Genomic DNA, 22,605 nt, shown 5'->3' on the forward strand with positions numbered 1-22,605 from the left:
TGAGCTGACATGAACTAACAATGAACTGTTGCATTTTTATTACTTAATGCTAACAAAAATGTATAAATAAATGCTGTAACAAATGCATTGCTCATTGTTAGTTAATGTTAATGCATTAATTGTAAAGTGTTACCAGACTGAATAAACTTAAAATTTGAAAATCCATTATAAAACCATGAATAATTACATGGTAAACGATGATTATATCAGAAAAAATAAAAGACTTATGTTATATAAATATAGTTTAGTATCAGTATAAAATACAATTAGCATCAGTGAAGAGCTAGAAATGACATTTTGAGACATATGATGTGTCAGTTCACATCACTTGTGAGCTGAATATTTTTATTATGCCTCCACTCCATTCAATCTGCAGTTTAGTGACAAAGTGATTAAGGGTCCATAGGTCCGAAAGTGTCCATAGTTGAAGAAACACCCAACATTCCAATTCATTCTAATCATGGTTTTTAATTGTAAACTGAGTCTCAGGCGCTGCTGTAAATACTAAACTCCTCATCTACAGTGTCTGTGAAGAGATGAACCAGCAGCGTTGCATCTTCAATCCCCTTCGTGAGATATTTCTCCATCTCTGCCAGCTTCTGCTTCTCCAGAGCTCTCATTTTCTCTACGATCTTCTGTCCTCTCTCCTGAACAAACAAACAATATGCCTCATTATTATAATCATACTATAAATTAGATTATAAATGTTTATCGTTATTTGACATTTTTTCTTGCACAAAACAACATTTGTAATTTAGTTTTTTTATGAGAACCATCTCTCCAAAACAGTTTTGGCTACTGTACCTTTAAGATTTCCATGCTAATGACCTTTGTTATGATTGGCTAACCTCTTTGCACGTGAACTTAGTAGCAGAGCTTACTTAATAAATACTGGCAGTATTGAAACACTTGGTGCTTTGTGATATTTTAGCCACGGCTCACCCCGGTGCTGTCGATGATGGCGGCGGCCCCCTCGTGTTTCAGAAACAGGGGGTGTTTGCGGTTGGGTTTGCTCTGGAAACGGGGTTTCTTCTTCACGGGATCCTCCTCTCCAAAACACGGAGAACACGTGTGCTTCAGCTGCTTTATGTCCACTACAAAAATAAACGGCTTGAAGACAGACCTATGGACAAAAGAACAAGACATATGCAGGTTTACAGTTACAGTTTACATTTGCATGAATTTGACAAAGGATTAATTCATCAATAATTTGATTTGCATAATTCGATTGGACAATTGTATTGTCCAGCAGGCAAAAATAGCAAATTAATTAAAATTTAAAGCAATAATAATAGCGATGTTTGCCACTAGGATTAGTCATAATTATGAACTAATACGTATAATTATTAATAATAATCATAACAGGAAATAATTGACAATTTATCTTAAAAATAATGTTTAATCTTGAGTAATATTAGGATTTAATGTAGCCGTTTACAATAAGGTTCCATTTTTCACATTAGTTAATTACATTAATTAACAAAGTAAACAATTTGATTGCATTTATTAATCTTATTTAATGTTCATTTTAACATTTATTAATACATTACTAAAATACGAACCTGGCTAACACAAACTAACAATGAACTGTTGTATTTTTATTAACTAATGTTAACAAAGATGAATAAATAATTGCTAATGTTAATTAATGCATTAAGGAACGTTAACTAATGGGAACCATTTATAAAGTGTTATCAGATTAGATATTAAACTATGGAAATCCATTATACATATATATGTGTGAGTGTGTGTGTACACACATGCATACACTATACAAGTAAGATTTATTTTTGGCGGTTTTTGCCTTTATTACGATAGGACAGTGTAGAGGAGACAGGAAGCAAAGTGGGAGAGAGAGAGGGGGATCGGGAAAGGTCCTCAAGCCGGGATTCGAAATGCAATGAAAGTCACTAGTGACCAAAACAGCTTAGTCTTCAAAATACCTTCTTTTATGTTGTGCAAAAGAAAGTAAGTCATTCAGGTTTGACACAACATGAGGGTGAGTAAATGATGACAGAATTTGTTTATTTATTTATTTTTGGTGAACCATCCCTTTAATGTTCATTTATTTTTTAAAGGGGTCATATGATGCTGCTAAAAATAACATTATTTTGTGTATTTGGTGTAATGAAATGTGTTTATGCGGTTTAAGGTTCAAAAAACATTATTTTCCACATACTGTACATTATTGTTTCTCCTCTATGCCCCGCCTTTCTGAAACGCGGCGATTTTTACAAAGCTCATCGGTCTGAAAAAGCAAGGTGTAAACTATCCAGTGTGTTGTGATTGGCCGAATACCTCAAGCGTGTGACAGAAATGTTACGCCCCTTACCATATTGTGATGTGTGTGTGTGTGTGTGTGTGTGTGTGTGATTTTTAACAGCCTATGTGACATGCCTATAAAGCACGAAACACAGGTACTACAGTGGTTTCGTTTGAATATCAGTGACTCTGGTGTACTGTACCACTCAGGGTCTGGAGTAGCAGTGAAGAAGTGGACGCCGGGTAAATTCTGGTCTTTCGGGACGACAGACACCATACTTCCTGTGGTCATGAACATTCCCTCCATATTGATTCCGCTTTCCTTATCCCTCAAAATCTCCATCATTGTCTCTGCTGCGATGTGGCCTGTAGGACAGTATAACGACAGAACAACTTATCTAACAAGTTTAGAAAACTGGCCATGAATAATCTATACAACATAAATAATCTACTTTACAATCATAAATAGTGAGACACTGTACCAGTCAAACGTTTGACAAATCTATTTGTTCTTTATGATTATTTTCAACATTAAAATATAAGTAGAGTCATTAAAACTATGAAATATCACAAATGGATGTATGGAACTTTGCAAATTCAAAATGATCAATTCTTCTCATTTTTAATCATCAATTCTTCTTTTTTGTCCAGATTCTTACACCAGATAAATCCAATTAATTATAAGCTATTTTAATTCTAAATGAAGCCAATCAAAAGTCAAAATCACACACACACACACACACACACACACACACACACACACACACACACACTGTAGCACTTCCCATGCTCACTGAGACCCAAACATTCATTAAAAACAAACAAACATTAAATTATAATTTTAGTTTTGTAAAGAAAGGCACTAGTATTATCTTTGCATGAATTTGCTGATCATTTACGACCACCAAACTGACAGCCACCTTCGCTCTTCTGCAGAAGTTTGCGTCCCTCACAGTAGCGTCCCCCTGCGGCCTGGATCCGGGCTGTCCTGGAGTAGGAGTAAACCTTAGCAAAGTTGAACTCAGCCTTTCCGTTCCACCAGCGCTGCTTCTCTGCGTTCGTCCTCAACTCCGGGTGCTCCCTATCGATCTTAGTAGTGATGGAGTACTCGTTGGAGATGTTCCGATAGCCGGCTTTAAGAGAGAGAGAAACAGCATTAGACGCTTTGATTTATTTCAGTTTGAAGCTGTAATGTTGCATGACTCAGGATGTACCCTCCACTCTCTCTGCTGCCCAGTATTTCCCAGCAGTCTCCAGCACCCAGGCCTCTGTGCGGTCTGATATGAGGAAGCTGTTATGGTATGTGAATCCACACTCATCCTCCATACAGTTCCCTCCCTGACCATGTTTCTCCAGCAGCTCTGTTATCACGTCTACAGCCTGCTCCGCACTGGCGGCCCTCTCCAGAGCCAGCCTATACAGACAGACAAACAACATCCCACACTTTGTTTAAAATTGCATTTAAAAGCATAGTTTACCCAAAAATGTATGACTTCCTTTCTTCCGAGAAACATAAAGAATGTTGGTAACCAAAAAGGTTCTGTTCTCATTGACTTCCATTGTAATTTTTCTCCATAAAAGTGAGAAAATGGGACCCAAAAAAATGTTTGGTTATCAACATTCTTCAAAATATCTTTTTATATTTCACAGAGGAATAAAGTAAGTCATACAAGATTGGAACAACATGAGTATATGTGACCCTGGAGCACAAAAGCAGTCTTAAGTCGCTGGGGTATATTTGTAGCAAAAACCTTTTTAAAGACCTGCAAAAATAAAATGAACACTTTATGTCCATGCAGAACAAACCATACAATCTTGGATTCTTTTACTTAATTAAAAACATTGGGCCCATATTCTACTGCAAAACAGATTAAGTGCAATTTTAAAATACTCAAATCACATTTTATTCAACATCTGTATTGTAACCGGTTTTTATGTACTAATATATAAATACACACAAATTAGAGGCTGACAGTTATTAGATTTTACTGATACGATAATAATGTGTTTAGAGAAAGGAAATGAACATATCATTATACTAATTTATGTTGAATTAATTGCCAGATGCAATTTACAGTGTAACAAAATACCAATAATACCCACACAAAAAAATGCATCTGCGATACTTTTAATTATAAAAAAGCCTTTTTGGCATCTTATTTGACAGTTTTTCTAATTTGCTACAGTACAAGTGTCTGTGCTAAATGACAGAAATTGCATTTATGACGTACACAAGTGACTAGATGATGCTGACGCTGAAGAAGCAGTTTTGAGAATTTCAAATGATCTGACAAACATAGCAAAGCAACTGAGAAAATCTATAAATCACAGCCTTTTGGAATTTAATAATGGCTTTAGGCTGTATGACGATTCCTGTTTTTCCGCCCCCAAATTTAAGACCTCCTGAAATGCTAATTAAGGCATTTCGTATACCATTTATAACATTTCAGACTTTTTTATGCTCTTAAATTTGATCAAACTTAATTTTGACTTTTAGGATGTGTAAAAAAAAAATCCATAACATAACACATTTTTTTTTTAACAGGCAACATATTTTGAATAACATCAGTTAATGCTGAATATGAAATACTTAATTGAAGAATTGTTTGTTGCATTACCTGACGAGATCCATGCCCAGGAGAGCCTCTTCACCGTCCACACTCTCTTTCCCCCAAACCGCCTCGTTCCCGATGCACACCTGATGCTCGTTTGCCCCCATCTCTGCCCCCCACAGCCAGGCGGGACGACTCAGGACCACTGCATACGTCTGAGCCACCTGCTCTATCTCTATATATGTACACTGATCACATGACAAACAGAATCATTTAATATTCCACCTCGGACAAGGGTGCTTTTATGTGTACACTACACTCATTTGAAGCCTGTGGAAGAAAGTACAGCTGTATCAGAAGTTCTTGAGATACCTCGACTTTTTCCTCTGGTTCATGGTCTTTGGCAGGGAAGTAGACCACCTCTTGAACTTCATCGCAGGCTCTGTCCGAGTTCTTCCCGAAGACTATCCGCTGACCCTCTGTAGACGGTGGCAAGGCTACAAAAGTGTCGCAGGAGGTTGGGTACATGCTGAAATAAAAAGGTGTAAACAGCAGAGTCGGGGAGTAACTAGTTACATGTAACGGAATTACACAATAAAAGTAACTGTAATCTGTTACAGTTACTGAGAAAAAAAAGTGTAATTAAATTACAGTTACTTGTGAAAATGTTACAGAATACAAAGGGAGTTACATCTGAATATTTTCACACACATACAGATTTAATTGATTTCTATAAAATATGAGACACCAATGTTTCAGGAGTTTATTAGGACACATGTTTATTTAATAACTGTTTATTTCCTATTTGGATCTAAATATACACTTTATTTTTTAAGATTAACAGTTTTTTTATTATTCATGCACAGATGACAACGCAATCATTGCTTCACAACAAAACACTGACCTTGAAGTTACAGGAAATAAGAACGTTTTTTTTTCTACACAAAATATACCACATCAACGGCGTGAATGAACTCCTAATTTATTTATTTTATTTAGTCATTTAGCAGACGCTTTTATCCAAAACGACTTACAAATGAGGACAACACAGACCTTTGCATGAAACATTGTTTAGCGCTAATATGCTAGCTTTTAAGCTGATCCAAATATTATTAGTATATGGTGTTACATTCGTCTACAAAATGCCTTAAATAATATGATTCACCTTGTCCAGCTCAGCGTATATACAGATACCAGGTACGAAGAGGATCACTGCTCTGCTCGATGAGATTAAACATGTGTTTACTTTCCTTTCCCTTTCTCCACAAACAGAACTGATCGGTGGATAAAGTGGGCGGGGCAACGGCGCGTCAGTCACGTGGTTTTGCAGTAGCGTTTCTGATTGGCTTTCGATTCCGCTGACGCAAACCCCAAACACTGCAAAGCATCGAAGATATCAAACAAGTCATTATAATATAACAAGTATAATATAAATAACAAACATTACAGGAGTGGCACTGCAATTATATGAGATAAAAAAATAATGAAAATCAATAAAAAGAAAACGAACCGCTTGTATGATTTGACAGTTGCTTGTTTATTTATTTAAGAAATAGTGCGATGTATTACTACATGCGCTGTACGTTTTGAAATGAAAATAAAAGTAGTAAAACACGTTTTTAATTTATTATTATTATTATTATTATTACTACTATTATTAAAATTTACAAATACAGCCAGGATGTTTGTATGTATAAATAAATAAATGTTTACAAATATTAGCTCATTTTACAGCTTTATAATTGTTTTAATCTAATAATGTTTTTAGGTATTGCTGAACTTATTTCTCCCAAATTTACATCTATGCATAGCGTTAGCAGATTTATTTCGATACTACGGCAAACCCCGGATGTGCTTTTTTTTTCTTTTCTTTTTTTATTTGAAGTATAACAAAACATTACAAGTTTACAGAACAAATTGGCATGCAACTTACATTCAAGGACATCAGTTTTATGAGGGGCTTAGACTTATACAGAATACAAAAACAAAAGAAAAGAAAAAAAAACATCAATTCTTGAAACCATCTATATTAATAAATATAGATTAAAAACAGGGGATAAAATAAAACATTATAATAAATTATATTTATCAAATAAATCTAACAAGATTCCAGCTTTTTTATTTGTACTTTTTACAAAGTTTTTGAGTATTGTCTCAAATAATTCTTAAATACTATAAACATGGGGGTGATTTAGAAAATCTACACTTGTGAATAAAATTCTTCGCTAACAAAAGTAAAACATTAATCAATAAACTTTTTTTACCACCTTCTTCATAGTTTCCATACTTAATATCGATAAAGGACAGGTTCAGTTCAACCTCATTTCTCTCTTTTAACCATAATTGCACTTTGTCCCAGAAGACACTAGAATATTTACAACCAAAAAAAGAAAATGCTCTGTATTATCTGGAGATGAGTTACAAAATTTACATAATATAATTTCAAAATTAAATCTAACCCTTTCCGGATGTGCTTTTTTTGCGTCGGTGTCCCGGATGTGCTTTTTTGCGTCGGTGTCCCGGATGTGCTTTTTTGCGTCATAGAGAGGCGCCGCTGAGGGTGTTTTGATGTTGTTCGGCGGAAAGGCTTTAACACAAAAAACTGTTTTTAATAACAATTTGATCGTTACGCTGGTGGTCAAACATGGGGAAGTCTTTTGCTAATTTCATGTGCAAGAAAGATTTTCATCCTGCATCAAAATCCAACATAAAGAAGGTAAACGGGAGGTTTTAGCTAGCAAGCTAAGCTACTGTTGCTATGGTGTAAACATTAGTTCAGAGCTTTACTTATTTTTCTAATTGGATACGCGGATATATTTAGTCACAGACACATCATATGGTTGTAATGATATAATCTGATATATCATTGTGATATAAATATAATTGAAAATGATATAAAAAATTCAGTTTGATCCGCTAATCATATAGAAAGCAGAGTGTGATGTCAAGTGTTGAGAGAGAAACTGCTAAACTCCTAAACCCTGATTCTCAGGTATGGATCGCAGAGCAGAAACTAAGCTTCGACAAGAAGAAGCAGGAGGAACTGATGCAGGCTTACGTGAAGGAGCAGGACACATACAACAACAGGTTAGAGGAGAGGACACAGGACTGGATCCAGCAGTCACGTGCTGAAAGACATCCGGTCATTAGATCAAAGAGGGGTCAGGGCTTTCCCTGATATTACTGAAATAATCAGGTCTTTACCTGTAGCTGTCTCTTGTATGTATTATACTCCAGACTGCTGATGGGAGATGATCGTGTGAAGAATGGCCTTAATTTCATGTATGAAGCACCTCCAGGAGCGTCTAAAGGTTATAAACTGGCTTTTCAGCACATTCTCCATGTGGTTGTGGACCAAAACAAAAAATCTGTAGAATATTAAAGAGTCTTTAAGAGTCATTAAATTAATGTAACTGATGATAACTGATCATTCGTGTCCAAATCATGACAAAAATAAAAACATAGAAGATTTTCGATCAAATTCAAAGTGTTCGAAAATCAAGAAAAAAGAGTTAAACGAAAGCGTATGTATTCACCTGTTGTTGTTGTTTTTTATATCATCACCAACTTCCTCCAGAGGAGACAAAAGAGGTAATGTTCATTTACATTACGTTAAAGTTTGTTGTTGATTATTAGTGACTGTGCCGTGTCAAACTTTTAAATATGAATATTAAACTTGTCAAGTATGTTTAACCTCATAAAGCCTACTGTATTGTATGTGATACACAATTTTTAAGGCATCTTAATCATCAACATGTTCAAACATTTACTGAAAAACCTAAGATTTGGTGTAAATTGTAAAATGTTTCATTTAATTTCTCTATTATTTCATGTGTTAGGCTTTACTGAGTTAAGAAGGCATCTTGTGGATTTTTCTCTTATAGTTACAGCTCATTATGTGACCTAAAATGAGCTTTTTTCTCCTTAGGAAGGAGAATCTGAGTGCAAGTTTGAGTGGCAGAAAGTAGCTCCTCGTGAAAAGTAAGTTCACTAGTCGGCGCTTCTCAGGTTTGCACATTCATGCATTTCTTACGGTTATTTTCTGTCTTCTCAGGTATGCAAAGGATGACATGAATATTCGGGATCAGCCTTTTGGCATTCAGGTGATGTTTCGTTCTGTGCTCTACACCTTCATAGATGCAGATGAACAGTTTTTACTTATCCACGGATGTCTAAATGCAGTGAATGTGGGCTTTGTGCTTGTTTCCTTGTTCTTTCATTGTTTTAGGTGCGGAATGTGCGCTGCATTAAGTGTCATAAATGGGGTCACGTGAACACGGATCGTGAGTGTCCCCTCTTTGGCCTGTCAGGGATCAACGCCAGCTCCATGGCCAGTGATGAAGCAGGTAAACTGCTCTTTCCTTGTACGATATATGATATATAGGCCTGGTTTCACAGACAGGGCTTAGACTAAGCCAGGATTAGGCCACAGTTGAATTAGGACATTTAAAGGGATAGTTCACCCAAAAATGAAAATGTGATGTTTATCTGCTTACCCCCAGGGCATCCAAGATGTAGGTGACTTTGTTTCTTCAGTAGAACACATTTGATGATTTTTAAAGATAAACATCACATTTTCATTTTTGGATGAACTATCCCTTTAAGTAATTTTTATAAAGTGCCTTAGAAAAAAACATCACTGGTGTCCTTCTTGAGACAAAACAAAGGCATTGACATATTTTAAGATCAATCAGTGCAAGTTTCTTTCAGTTGAAACAGCTCAGGCTTACATTTTAGTCTGGGACTAGGCTTAAGCCTTGTCTGTGAAACCGGGGGATAGGTTTGCTGTTCTTATATTAGAGCTGATATACACTTTCAGACCTGTAGATGGCGGCAGTGTCTAATAATACACCTCGAAATTCTACAATACCAGGACAAAACTTTCTCATTCATGTCAAGTTCTGAATACAGGTGTTTCTGAGCCAATGCCATGTGACTAATGGCACCATATGAAAGTAATGCCACTGTTTGGACAGTCCCTACCCTTCAGTAGTAACTATCCTGAGCTGAGGCAGTCAGGCAAAAGTGCATTTCATGTTTTTAAGATTTTAGGGGATCTACTGCAATCTAATACATTATTTGTGTTTATATGATGCTGGTAAAGTATTTTTATTTTGAAGTAGGCTAACCTGACAAACATTTACCTCTTGTGATACATAAAGCATATGGTAGCATTTTGTCTGAAAATCGACGATTCATTTCTTTTGAAGGATAAAAATATGATAGAATATTTCATACACATACTACTATCATTATCCAAACATGTCAACTCAAATCCAGACAGGGTTATTATAGTTTTATTCAAACTAAAACCATAAAAAAACCGAAACAAACAAACAAACAACATTTCTAATTTTCATTTAGTTTACCTTGAAGTACTAAAATAACTAAAACTAAATGAGCTAAAACAAATAAATAACTATTAGTAAAATTAAAAGGAAATAGACTGTTTAAAAAAAAACTAATAAACATGACAAAAACACGCAACAAAATTAAAACTTCAATTACAATTGAAGTGAAACAAAGTGAAAAAAATGTAAATAATAACAAGAACTATAATAGTATGTCAGTGATTCTAAAATAACACTGATTCCAGAATAAAATCTAAATTGCATTGATGCTTTACCCAAAATTGAAAAAGAAATAAGAATATTTCATCATTTGCATCCTCTTTCTTTCTTCTGCAAAGCAAAATAGTTTTTTTAAAGAACATATGGAACCTAACGACCCTGACTTGGACAGAATTTGACAAATAAACCACTGATATTTCTCAAAATAGTTTAAGAACAACATAAAGTGGGGAAAATAAGCACAAAATGTTCACTTTTGGCTGAAGCATCCCTTTAACTTCGAGTTGGTAGAGTTAGTGTGGTGTACTTGGATACTTTTCTCTCAGTTTGTGTTGTTGTGTTTCTGTTATTCAAATAAATCAGTGTGGCGGCAGTGTCTCATGAGAGAGTCAGGACGGTAATATGTATGTTGCAGAAGAGCGGAGATAGACACTACTCTTGTGTTGGTGGGAAAACGTTATTATTTGTTGTTTTGATTGGTTGAAACCTCTGCTTCTGCAGAATGATACGGTGTACGCCTTACCCAGCTGGGAGACGAGGGAGTTGATTTGGTGTGTCTTTGTGTTAACAAAGCCGCTAGTGTACGTCTCGCAGAGGAGGGGCATGATCACACATTATTTGTTCTGAAAGAGTGATTTGTCCTAACAGGTCCGTCAATGCACCCCTCCGAGTTAATGGCAGAGATGCGAAACAGTGGGTTTGCGCTGAAGAAATGTGTCCTTGGGAGGGACAGCACCATGAGTGATCCAGCACAGGTAATGGCCAGGTCCCTGCCCAAATATGACCCATGAGATCCATGTCTGGAGCTCAGCGTGCGATTGTAGAAAAACGTCCAATTATTGAACGGATGGCTCACGAGCGATTCCCTAGAAACTAGAACTGATGAGACCAACAACTACAATTGCAAGACAGCCGAGACATGCTGGATTTCACACTGTACTTCTACACAAAAGTGTCTTTCTGATTGGCCTCTTGTATATGTATGTTCAAGCGAGTGGACCGACCTAGTGATTGTGTGCGTGTGTGCGTGTTTGTGTGCGTGTGCGTGTGTGCGTGTGCGCGTGTTTGCATGTTTGCGTGTTTGTGTGTGTGTTTGTGTTTGTGTTTGTGTTTGTGTGTGTGTTTGTGTTTGTGTGTGTGTGTGTGTGTTTGTGTTTCAGGAGCTTGTGGCCAGTGAGGAAGAGGATGACCCTGAGGTGGAGTTCCTGAAGTCTCTGACTACCAAACAAAAGCAGAAACTGCTTAGGTATGAGTTATTATTTATTACACGTACACAACCAGCTGTCTCCATAATAATATAATTGATCGTCTAATTACTGTTAATATAAATCGTTATAAATAAAATGGTCACACATTAATTTGGGGACGATTTCTCACTATTAACTATGTTTTTGCCTCAATAAACTCCTAATTGGCTGCTTATTAATAGTTAGTAAGGTAGTTGTAAAGTTTAGGTATTAAGGGATCTAGGATATGGTGGTGTGCGTTATAAGTGCTAATAAAGAGCCAATATGCTAGTAATATGCATGCTAATAAGCAACTAGTTAATAAGTGAGAATTGAACCTTAAAATAAAGTATTACCAATAAGATGAAATCGGAAAAAAAAAGAAATGAAAAATAAAGTTAGTAATATTATTAGTTTAACCTTATTATTATTATTGTTGTTGTTGTTTATTTTTATTTATTTATTTATTTTTGGAGATTGAGTAGAAAGTAGAATATCTGTCATTTTTTAAATTCTTTATAAACTAATTTCAGTGCAAGCAAGTAGCTGTTTAACATAAATATGCAGTAGCCTTCCATTTATGTTGCAATAATTTATTAACACACACACAAAAAAAAGTAAAACGGCCCAAAATGCACGTTGGTCAAATATACACATTATATTACCGTTTAAATGTTTGGAGTTGAAAGAAAGATTTATAAAAATGTTTTTGAAAGATGTCTGTTATGCTCACCAAGGCTGTACTTATTTGTTCAGAAAGACAGTAAATACAGTAATATTGTGAAATTTTATTACCTTTAATTAATCTTATTTTAATTTCAAATAACCATTTTTTTAAATATATTTTAAACTGTAATTTATTCCTGTGATCAAAGCTGTATTTTCAGCATCATTACTCTAGTCTTCAGTGTCACATGATCTTCAGAAATCAGTTTAATATGCTGATCTGCTGCTCAAGAAACATTTCTGATTATTATCAATGTCGAAAACAGATGTGCTGCTTAATATTTTTGTGGAAACCATTAAACATTTTTTATTTCAGGATTCTTTGATGAATATAAAGTTCAAAAGAACAGCATTTATATGAAATAGAAATCTTTTGCAACATTATAAATGTCTTTACTGTCACTTTTGGACAATTTGATGCATCCTTGCTGAAATAAAAGTGTTAAAAAAAAAAAAAAACTTACTGACCCAAATATTTTAAACGCTGGAATAAAATGGAAAATGTCCACAATATACAGTACTATAACAATGACCAATCAGTCTGCAGTCTGTTAAATCTCATCCCCTTCTTTTTAGAAAACTTGACCGTCTTGAAAAGAAAAAGGAGAAGAAGAAAAAGAGTAAAAAGGAGAAAAAGAAGAGCAAAAAGAAGCAGAAAAAGAAACAAGCCAAGAGTGAGAGTTCATCCAGCAGCTCATCAGACAGCAGCAGCGACTCTGAGGATGAGAAACGCTCCGGAAAAAAAGCCAAGAAGAAGAGCAAGAGAAGGAGAAACTCAACCAGCGACAGCAGCTCTGAGAGAGAGCAGGAGAAAGACTCCAGACACGCACATTCAAAACACAATGAGCACAGAGTTCAGAGGTCACCAGACAACAAGCACAGCAGAGAGAGAGGTAGAGATCGACACAGGAGCAGCAGTAGGGAGAGGAGGAGCAGGAGCCCTCGGCGACGGAGAGATGAGAAAGAGAGAGGTAAGGAGAGATACAGGAGCATGAGCAGGGAGAGAGCGAGAGAGAGAGGAGACAGGAGCGGAGAACGAGACAAGGGCAAGAGGGAAAGAAGCAGAAACTCTGATAGAAATGTCAGGAGGAGGAGTGTCAGTCGGGAACGAGGGAGGGGCGGTGAAAAACGTGAGAGTAGGACAGAGCACAGCGGAGGGAAATAGCTGGAAGTGGATGATCACTGTCTTATCTCTGATTAAAGGAATAATGAAAATCAAACGTCAAGCTCCAAAATGACAAAGCAGCACATCTTGTATTACACGTCTTCTGGAGTCATACAATACCTTTTATGTGACAAACAAACCAAAATTCAAGTCATTATTCATGTATATTCTCCCCTTTCTTTAAAACATCTCTTGGTCACCCGAGAACCATTGACATTTGATAATAATTGGTACTGAGAGCAGGAAAGGGGAAGATTTTCAGTGAATATTACCTTTAAAGGTGTTCTGTTTGTCGAATAAAGTTATATTCAGAAGACTCAGAATACAGAACTGTGTCCCCCCCTTCATCATTTTGGAGCTTCATAGATGACACAACTGCTGTTCTGTGGAAATTTTAGCTGATTAAATGTATATATTTTAAAATGTCCTTTCCTAAATTCATATGGGTTTGGACCGACGTGAGGGTTGATGATGAGAATTTTCAGTAAATGACTTGTTTTGGGTGGCTTTCCCATTTGTTCCCCATTTACAGTCAGCTCTGAGGATTTCTCCAGAAGAGGGCGCTCTGAGAATGTAGAAACTGAACCTGTTCTAGAGCACAATTAAAAAATCATGTTTGACTTTTTTTCCTCAATATTTGCTGTAGTCCTGGTTCACTTTTCTTTTAGCGTTTAGCCCATCCAACATGTGACGTTTGTTTGATCTAGTCTTTTTACAAGATTCTACACATAATAACTTAAATGAATTATTTTGCAAGTTCATTTAACTGATTTTTTTAGCTGCTTCTTCCTCACATTAAATGTTTATAGGCTACTCCTTGTAAATCAAAAATATGTAAAATAAATGTATAATGAATGTGACACAAAACTTCCTTTACTCTTCAACCTCAACCACATTTAACATTTTTCATCTCGGAAGACGACTGAAAATGGTTGTTTCAAGGATTTTTACACTAATTTTGGAGTTTTATTTGGTAGTTTCTTCGTAGTTTGTTAGGAATTGTATCTTGATTTAAATTCAGGGTGACTTTATTAGGCTATTTATTGTGTTTAGCTGCAAATAATTGTGTTTTTAAGTTTCCAGTATAAGCAACTGAACTGTAACTGAATACACTGAAAAAATGATGAATTAAATGTACTAATTTTTTTAAGGTAAGTGGTGGCAATCAATTTATTTTAGCTACAATTAAATAAATGTTGCTGAAAGTTAGTCAACTAAATTTGTTTATTGAAATGAAGCTAAAATAAAGTGATTTCAACCACTTACCTTAAAAAAAAATTGAGTAGCCTATCATTTATTTTCAAAGAAATCAATGCAAAGTCCACTGATTCCACTCCTCATGTTCGAAGTGTCTTGTTCAAAATTCAAAAATAGTGAAAAGAGGCAACAAAAATATTGACGGCAGGAAATGTTTTTCATTCAGAGCGCATGGTTTATATGCATAAATGATCAACATTAATGCCTGAAATACTGGCCACATTAACAAACTCGCTCGAAATAACAACTCTCAGTATTTACCAATATTCAAATAAACCCAACCCAAGGGTGGGCTGAAGTAGCCTACGATGTAAAATTTAATTTAATTGCAATTCAATTTGTTTTAATAGCCTATTTCAGGAACAAATACTGACTACTTTTTTTATATGTCACAGAAAAACATAAAAACCCCACTGAAAGGCTGAATGTGACAGTAAAACATTATCATCTACCATTCGCTGAAGTGAATTGGTTGATTTATTATTAATAATAATAATGAGCATTTAATGTGTAAACACGATCTGCGCTTGATGGACATTTTCTGACTAAAGGGGAGATGAAAGAGCAGCGCTCCTCTTTGATCTCTCTTTTATTGCCGCGCGCAAACAAAGCTGACTTCTGCCTCGCGTCAGAGGGCATTCCAGAGAAACGCGCACAAAAGGCCGTGAGTGACAGCGCCACTGTCCGCCACCCCAGGCGCATCACTCCCCTCCAAAAGCATGCAAAGCACTTAGATCGTGTCCATGTAAAAGATCCCGTTTGTAAATCTTAATAGAACCATATAATTGTAAAGCGTGCTCCTGAATGCATTCACGCCCAAATAGCGCTCATTTCCGTAACACACATTTTGAATTGTGAGCCATAAAATCGTCGCATCCTATATTAACTTTTTAAAAGCCCGAGAACTGTATTCTGTACACCTGCTTATTTTGGAGAAAACGCTTGCCTGAATTGGTGTAAAACGGAAATTGCATTTTGTCGTAGCCTATTTTAAACCTAGGATATTTGACCATTTACAAGATTTATTAACCTTAAATATTTTATTCGTTATTTGCAAAATGTCATCCGTTTTTCACGAGGTCATTACATGATAATGGACCGTTTTCTATATTTGTGTGTTTTTACGGCACCGGCCACCAGCACACAAAAGGAAATGAAAATAATTGTATTCTATTGCCTTCTGGTCAATTTACCTTGCAGCACAGAAAGCGTGTGGAGCAGACGCGCAGCCCTAACGAGTTCCCAGGCAGGGCTCGAGCTGTAGCCTAATTATTCCGCCGGGTTTTCTGTGGGATCGGACGCTGCACTGGGTAAACACAAAGAAGTCAGAGAGCATCCTTGAACCTTTTCAGTACAGGGCCACTGATATTCAAATAACAGCCAGGGACCATTTGACTGCGAGAGCATTTTAAATCCAACATTAGCATAAGGCCTCTCCCCATTTCCCCTTTCAAAAGTGGCATCCAGAAAAGGCAAGAAAGAAAGAGAGGAGGGGGGGGATCTGTTCCCATACCACCAAATCAAGTGTAGCGTTTTATAAAAGCTAAACGATGCTTTATGCCATCAGCACTCTCTTGGATGGACATTTTCCATTTGACATGCAAATTTAAGCAGTTAATTTGAGCAATTCAAATAAATATTCAGAGGCCCTTTGTCACTGAATCCCCTCGGAAAATGTGCGATAAAGAGCTGCTGAACAAATGATGTCTCGGAGAGTAATTAGATATTTGATAAGACACAAATCCCTAATCGCCAATACAAGACACATGGGGCTGCGATGCGCTCCAAGTCATAATTAATACTATTTAACAAGATTTTCATTTGGACAAAAATGCCTTTCCGGGGCATTAACTATTGATTTTTCCCACTGGGGAAAACGAGTCTACATCAGCGCAACATTATCGATGTTTAGTCTGCAGTGGTTTCATTTTTCTAAAATGTAAATAAATGTGCGTAGCCTAATAATTACGCGCGGGCTTTAAACGATTACAACTGAGACTAGCAAAGCCTCGGTTGAATCGGATGAAAACATTTGCACCAGACAACCCAATCTTTCGATTTGAAATCCCTTTAATTACTAAATGAAAGCCTTATAAGCGTGACTTTGTACAATTAAACATTTATATATTTTTAGCAAGGTAAAGGAAAGGTTAAATGAATTTTAAATAGCTGTGTAACATACATACTGACATCCACAAAGTGCGTCGAAAGGAAAGAAAATTCCCTGAATTTCAGGATCCACCACAAAACAATCATAAGTAACATTTACAGGGAAAAATAACATGTTATTTTTGTGGATATATGTACACAATTAGCTCAACCGGCAGCCGTGGTTATTTAGTTCCCGCAGCGATTCCGCAGCAAATGTCCACTGTTAAAAACACTCGGCCTCGACGAGACTTCTTCGTCCCGAGAGCTGAGGAAAAGCGTTCGCCTGTGGCTGTGCGCAGCAGAAATAGCCAGTGTTGCACTGAAAGTGCTCGTTCCAATGCAATGTCAGAGTTTGTCGCATAGGCTTCTCCAGACCCGTTTCCTTTTCTCGATTCACCTAAAAGAGGAAAATGCCTTTGAGGTCAAGCTCAGGACTCGTGGTGCGGAGACTGATCTTTGACCGTGACCCGTGGGTTCACACCCTCTAAAATCAGTTCGGGCGACTCGGACCTGGGCGTCTCCAGGTTGCTGGTGTCGGTGTCACTGTCGCTGCCCTTTTTGCCTCCGCCTCCAGCGGTGTGCGTTTTGATGTGTTTGCTTAGGTGGTCGCTCCTCATGAAGCGCTTGTTGCACACCGGGCAAGCAAACCGTTTCTCGCCGGTGTGAGTGCGCAGGTGCCTCTGGAGCTCATCTGACCTGGTGAACCGTTTGCCGCAAAAAAGCCAGTTGCACACAAAGGGCCTCTCGCCAGTGTGCCACCTCAGGTGCGCTTTGAGGTGAGACGTTTTCCCGTAGACTTTACCGCAGCCCGGGATGTGACAGCTATGGAGTCCTTTCCTCCGCAGGCTGGCCCCCGCGGGCCCCAGCCGCTCCGCCTCGTGGCAGTTTGGGCAGTCGCATGTGGCGCGTCCGGAGTATCTCCTGGAGGACCTGGATGAGGTCCCTATACCCGAGCTGGCGCCGGAGATCATAGCGTTTGTGGCCGAGGCGTCAGTGTAAGTGGGGATCACAGTTTTGAATCCCTCCTGCGTCAACAGGTGCTGGCTGGTGGACAGGAGGTGGGACGCAGTGGGGCTCATGCCGGTGGAGCTGAACGCGGAGTGCGTAAGGCTGGAGAAGTCTGGGTTGTAGCTGCTGAGCTGCGAGTGGATGGCTTGGGGGGTTCCGGAGTGCAGTGAACTTTGCAAACTGCCGGCTGGGTTTTGCACCTCGAGCCACGAGCCTGGGTTCGTGTGCACATCCCACCACGTGGACGCGCCGTTGGCCACCTCGCCAGAGATGGTGGAGTGAAAGCCGGACTTGTACCACGATTCGTACGGGTGCGCCATGCCGACCCGCGGATATAGGGTCTCCGCGGACGAGTGCACTTTGGAAATGAAGGCGGACTGTCCTGACTCCTGCGAGGAAACGCTCGCCGTGTTGGAGAACAAGCTACTGTACTCGGCGGAGAACGCGGAGGAGGTCGGCGAGGTCGAGGCCAGGCAGAAAGCGCTGTTTGCCGAGCCGGTGCTGGTCGTTAGTCCCGAGGAGCTGCGGCTTGTGGCGACGGTGAATCCGGGCAGGCTGGAGCCCAGGTTGCAGCTCGACGACGATCTCTTCCAGGGATGAAATCCGCCTTTGGAAAACGCGCTGGAGTCGGGCAGAGTCGTGAGGGGACTGGTGTTGCCAATTTTGTTGCAGGTTGCAGCCAGCATGGCTAAAGGGGTAGTTCCAAACCGCGGCTCTTCCTGTTTGGATGAGAAGTTTATGCGCTTTACTAGACTGTGAAACATAGTTGGGCTGTTTTGAAAATCAAACAATCCAGCAAGTCTAAACCGAACGCCCGAATAAAACCAAAACAAGCGCGAAAATGAGTTTTTCCTGCTGGATTTCAAAATAGTTGTACGAGTTGTCACGTCTTAAAAAAAAGTCTTTAAAGAATTTCACGTTTACATTACGGTAGTATTATTTTTAATAGGCTAACTTAAGGAATATCAATACACTAATACATTCAGTGCTTGCTTTATTATTATTATTTTCCAGATAGAATCTCGCTGAACGTGGTTTTCAAGTTCTCAGTGTTTCATTATAGCTTCTTCAGATCAGCGCATTGGTTTCAGCCTTCATTTAAAGCACAGAAGTGGATCTAAAAAACGAGAGAATTAAAATCTCTCTGTGAAAGTTGAAAAGGTTCTCTTGTGGCATCATTACTTTTAAGAACGAAAATAAAAGCCATTGAAACGTTTGAATGCAAGCAAGCAAGCAACACTGACATGTCAGTGCCATTAATGCAACTAAAAGAACGAAAATGCGTCGAATTCAAATAAAGAAGCGCTTACTTACCCCAAGTATAGACGTGGCCATATCCAGGGCCCTTCCTAGACAGCTAGTTGAAGAGAACAATGACTCAGTGTTCCAGTGTGTCTGAGGGACAGTGCGCTGAAGCTTTACTCTCTCTACTCGAGTTGTATAGTGAGCGCGTGCTTTGAAGTACAGCTGGCTGCAATACTCAGCCAATCTGAGCGCGCGGCGAGCCGCGTCCGACCAATAAGCGACGCGACCATGACAGAAATACTAAAGCGACACGTCAATCAATGACTGGGGTACTGATCCCACTGTCAAGCAATAAGCCATCAGCTATTTTTCATCGTTTTATATATATATAGATGGCCATCAAGGCGCAGAATCTTCACTATAGTGCTCAGCTCATATTGGTATTAAATAGGCATCCTCCGATGGTAAGCGGCTCATCTTGATTTTATGCATGATATCCATATCTGTTTTGTGTGTTCATGTGCAAACGGATATGCTTACAATTAAAGGTTCACACGCGTAACCGTCTGCAGCTGTGATCGCGTTATTGTTTTAATGATGTGGTTATATTGTAGGTAGTTATATTGTGATTTGATGTAGGGATTAAAACCACAACGCTATTTCTGTTTAGGCTCATTAGCGTTGTTATAAGGTGACATTACGCAGCCATGTTTTGAGAGGATACAAAATCATAAGTATCATGCAATGTCAGCGTCATTTTCTTATTTATTTATTTATTTATTCATGAATGCTGTTATTTTTACAATTTAAGAATGTTTTAGTCATGCTTTGAACTTATTGAAAATTCCAAATCTTAAAAATATGTCGAACTTTCAAATTAGAACCAGTCGATGAAATGCAAGGATGCATGTTGGAGGAAGAGGACGGAGGGGCACCACTGATCCCACAACAGGTGTGTTAGACTTTTGTTGAGAGTGTTTCGTGTGTGAGAGAGAAAAAGAGGGAGGGATGTGGGGGGCGCAGGTTAGGGTTTGGGGCGCTCACCTCCGCGCTTCCTTTAATAAATACCTTCAGAACAACACGCGAGCACATGACTCAAAAACCGTAGAAAATCGTTAAAAAATATTTATTCTTCTTATCATTTATATAGCCTATGAATTCTTAATGCAAAGTTTGAGCGCTAAATTGTATTAAATAAAAACTAAATGAAATATAAAATAAATACCAACCTTTTGGATAAATAACAGATACAATAATTGACCATTTTTCTTTTCTTTTTTTTTCTCAGCAATTTTTTTTATATATAAAGATCAATGCATTAGCTGTAGCAGTGTCTTGCGCTGCTTGTTAAAACATTTAAGGCTATAATGACAATGTAACAATGGCCTGCTTTCGAATTTTTAAAAGTTAAAGCAATTTTCTTGAGAATGGCCCCGCCGAAACGCTGTGCATTACTGTATTCAAAATGACCAAATAATGCTCCATTATAGCGGTTGAACGCTGCCGGTCAGGCTGGATGCAATTTTCTCCAAAGCGCTTTGGTTTAAATTCCCTCCTATGGAGAGAGCTAGGGAATATAAAACAATCTATTCCAATCCAAGTGGTGGAGGCTCGAAAATCGCTTGATTTCCGCAATCACTGCAAATTGACGGAGGAACAATTAACACTATTAAACGTCTGTTCAGCATAAACAAATTGGCCTGAGGCTCGGAGAGGTTTAGGTTACATATTTAGATATGTATGTATGCGCATGTACTGCATGTCTATTCTGCTGCAAATGAAACAAAACTGGGGCATCCGATGTGCATTTCTTTACCAGTTCAGGCGAAATGTGTCCAATATGAGACGCTGAAGAAAACGGGCCATTAAAGAGACTGCTCGCAATTAATATGTGAATGAATATATTCACTCCGAGTGGTTTCTTTTCATTTGTGGATTGATTGCCCCTGTCAGCATTTCTGTGTCAAATAAAGCTACATTTGATAATAAAGACAGAAAGAAAATAAACATTAAACGGCACATTAAAATTATACGTACAATTTTTTTGTAATTTGTTAAACCCACATTTATTTTTGTTTATTTTTTAGAAAACAAAACAAAACAGGTTTTTCCGTTAAAAGTAAGCACGTTAGATGTCAATGCATTGGCTATCATCATTTTAATTCAGTGTAGGCTAATTCTGATCACCAAAACCAACCGGACCTTACGCTCTGCATATTTAAATTAAAACTCGGTTTGTATTAAAAAGCACAGTCCGGCTTGAAAGCACTTTTCTGTGGTAATTAGGAGCCTATTACAAGTCATTAGATTGATCAATGTACCTTAAACAATGTGAGTGATTTATTTGGTAAGAACAAAACGCTGTGCATCTATTGTCTTGAGCCTGAGTGACGATATACATCCATCACAGCGTTAAACAGCACAAGATGAATGATTAATCCGGACCTATTCATTAAAAGGGTCTGGCCCGCTCCAGAAGCCCTGTATTCGTCCAGAAGCAGGGAGAAAGGGGTTTTCAGGGGAGAATTCGTCTCGGGTGCCGCTGGGATTAATTTGTCCCCACCCTTGAGAGGAAAAGCGCATTTGAGGATAATTAACTAATCTGGCTCATTTTAAATCCCTCTCTACTACAGGTCCTTCACTTGATCACCCCAAACAGCCTGGTTTCCTCCCTCTAACAATTCCGAGAGAGTCAAAACAAATATTAACTCACATCTCCACATTCTCACAAACTTTTTTTTTTGTTGCAAACAGTGTCACTTCTCGAGGCACCTCGCAGGTTGGTTTTGTGATTAAATGTCTCTATTTGGAAAAAAAAACTGTTTTGGGGCCAACAGAAAAAAAATTCCTGTGTTTGTGCACTTCATGATTTTGACAATAAAACAGACGCTCGTTACGTCCGTTGACAGGTTCAAGCATGTTCAATGAGCTCACCGTGATTCGAGGCTCTAACCAAACACTGAGGACTAAGTCTTCTTCTGTGCAACTGTGCTATTTTGTAATAAACCCGTATGAAAGGACGCCGGGTTTGTGAACGTCTTTACGCTGGTGGCGCAAAACAAAGCGCAGTGAACAGAAACGCCTTTGTGCTTCCAAGCAGAACCTTTTCCCTCAATTATTTCAGTTGCTAGATTTAGAAAAACGAAGACACAGATGTAATCATGGGTGGGTTTTTCGATTTGCAGATTCATTCATATAATAAATTCGTGAATTGATTCACACAACTACACTTCTCTGTTGGATATGTGGCTGTTGTTTTTTGGCAGATGTGAAAGCGCAAAGTCACCGGTGTTCGCCGTGACATTCGCTTCCAAGTAAACCTGCAATTCCTCTCTACGTCGGATTTTACTGCATGACAGCTGTTAATATAGCTGTTGACACAGTCGCGTATTAAACTAACACTTGTCAAATTTGTCATTGTCTATAAACTAGTTTCAGATGAA

At 38.1% G+C, this 22,605-nt stretch overlaps 3 protein-coding genes across 3 annotated transcripts; 1 reads left to right on the top strand and 2 right to left on the bottom strand.

Annotated features, from left to right (window-relative positions):
• Positions 1-448: 448 nt before the first annotated feature.
• LOC107657366 (secernin-3-like) lies at positions 449-6,123 on the bottom strand. Its single transcript, XM_016445410.1, has 8 exons — positions 5,980-6,123; positions 5,187-5,343; positions 4,881-5,062; positions 3,477-3,676; positions 3,183-3,395; positions 2,466-2,628; positions 943-1,123; positions 449-647 (listed from the first exon to the last, which is right to left on the bottom strand). The coding sequence occupies exons 2-8, from the start codon at positions 5,340-5,342 to the stop codon at positions 486-488; spliced, it is 1,257 nt and encodes a 418-aa protein (XP_016300896.1). The 5' UTR covers position 5,343; positions 5,980-6,123; the 3' UTR covers positions 449-485.
• A 1,214-nt stretch (positions 6,124-7,337) lies between these two features.
• Positions 7,338-13,554, top strand: cirsr (corepressor of RBPJ and splicing regulator). The gene is made up of 10 exons (XM_016445444.1): positions 7,338-7,530; positions 7,807-7,901; positions 8,052-8,125; positions 8,392-8,405; positions 8,743-8,795; positions 8,869-8,917; positions 9,043-9,160; positions 11,033-11,139; positions 11,545-11,630; positions 12,913-13,554. Exons 1-10 carry the CDS (start codon positions 7,459-7,461, stop codon positions 13,499-13,501), a joined length of 1,257 nt encoding a protein of 418 aa, XP_016300930.1. The 5' UTR covers positions 7,338-7,458; the 3' UTR covers positions 13,502-13,554.
• Positions 13,555-16,864: 3,310 nt separating this feature from the next.
• LOC107657367 (transcription factor Sp9) lies at positions 16,865-19,317 on the bottom strand. The gene is made up of 2 exons (XM_016445412.1): positions 19,232-19,317; positions 16,865-18,636 (listed from the first exon to the last, which is right to left on the bottom strand). Exons 1-2 carry the CDS (start codon positions 19,250-19,252, stop codon positions 17,338-17,340), a joined length of 1,320 nt encoding a protein of 439 aa, XP_016300898.1. The 5' UTR covers positions 19,253-19,317; the 3' UTR covers positions 16,865-17,337.
• Positions 19,318-22,605: the final 3,288 nt, after the last annotated feature.

Source organism: Sinocyclocheilus anshuiensis, unplaced genomic scaffold (assembly GCF_001515605.1).
Source record: "Sinocyclocheilus anshuiensis isolate Anshui unplaced genomic scaffold, SAMN03320099.WGS_v1.1 scaffold355, whole genome shotgun sequence".
In the NCBI taxonomy this organism is placed as follows: Eukaryota; Metazoa; Chordata; class Actinopteri; order Cypriniformes; family Cyprinidae; genus Sinocyclocheilus; species Sinocyclocheilus anshuiensis.

Excerpts from the sequence above, each read along its gene's own strand:
- LOC107657367 (XM_016445412.1), bottom strand. The coding sequence starts at position 19,252 with ATGGCCACGTCTATACTTGGG. Across the intron at positions 18,637-19,231 it reads TGGCCACGTCTATACTTGGG|GAAGAGCCGCGGTTTGGAAC; the intron begins GTAAGTAAGCGC and ends TCATCCAAACAG.
- cirsr (XM_016445444.1), top strand. The coding sequence starts at position 7,459 with ATGGGGAAGTCTTTTGCTAATTTCATGTGCAAGAAAGATTTTCATCCT. Across the intron at positions 7,531-7,806 it reads CAAAATCCAACATAAAGAAG|GTATGGATCGCAGAGCAGAA; the intron begins GTAAACGGGAGG and ends CCTGATTCTCAG. Across the intron at positions 7,902-8,051 it reads CAGGACACATACAACAACAG|ACTGCTGATGGGAGATGATC; the intron begins GTTAGAGGAGAG and ends ATTATACTCCAG.
- LOC107657366 (XM_016445410.1), bottom strand. The coding sequence starts at position 5,342 with ATGTACCCAACCTCCTGCGACACTTTTGTAGCCTTGCCACCGTCTACA. Across the intron at positions 3,677-4,880 it reads CTGGGCATGGATCTCGTCAG|GCTGGCTCTGGAGAGGGCCG; the intron begins GTAATGCAACAA and ends CTGTCTGTATAG. Across the intron at positions 2,629-3,182 it reads ACTTCTGCAGAAGAGCGAAG|GCCACATCGCAGCAGAGACA; the intron begins GTGGCTGTCAGT and ends ACTGTCCTACAG.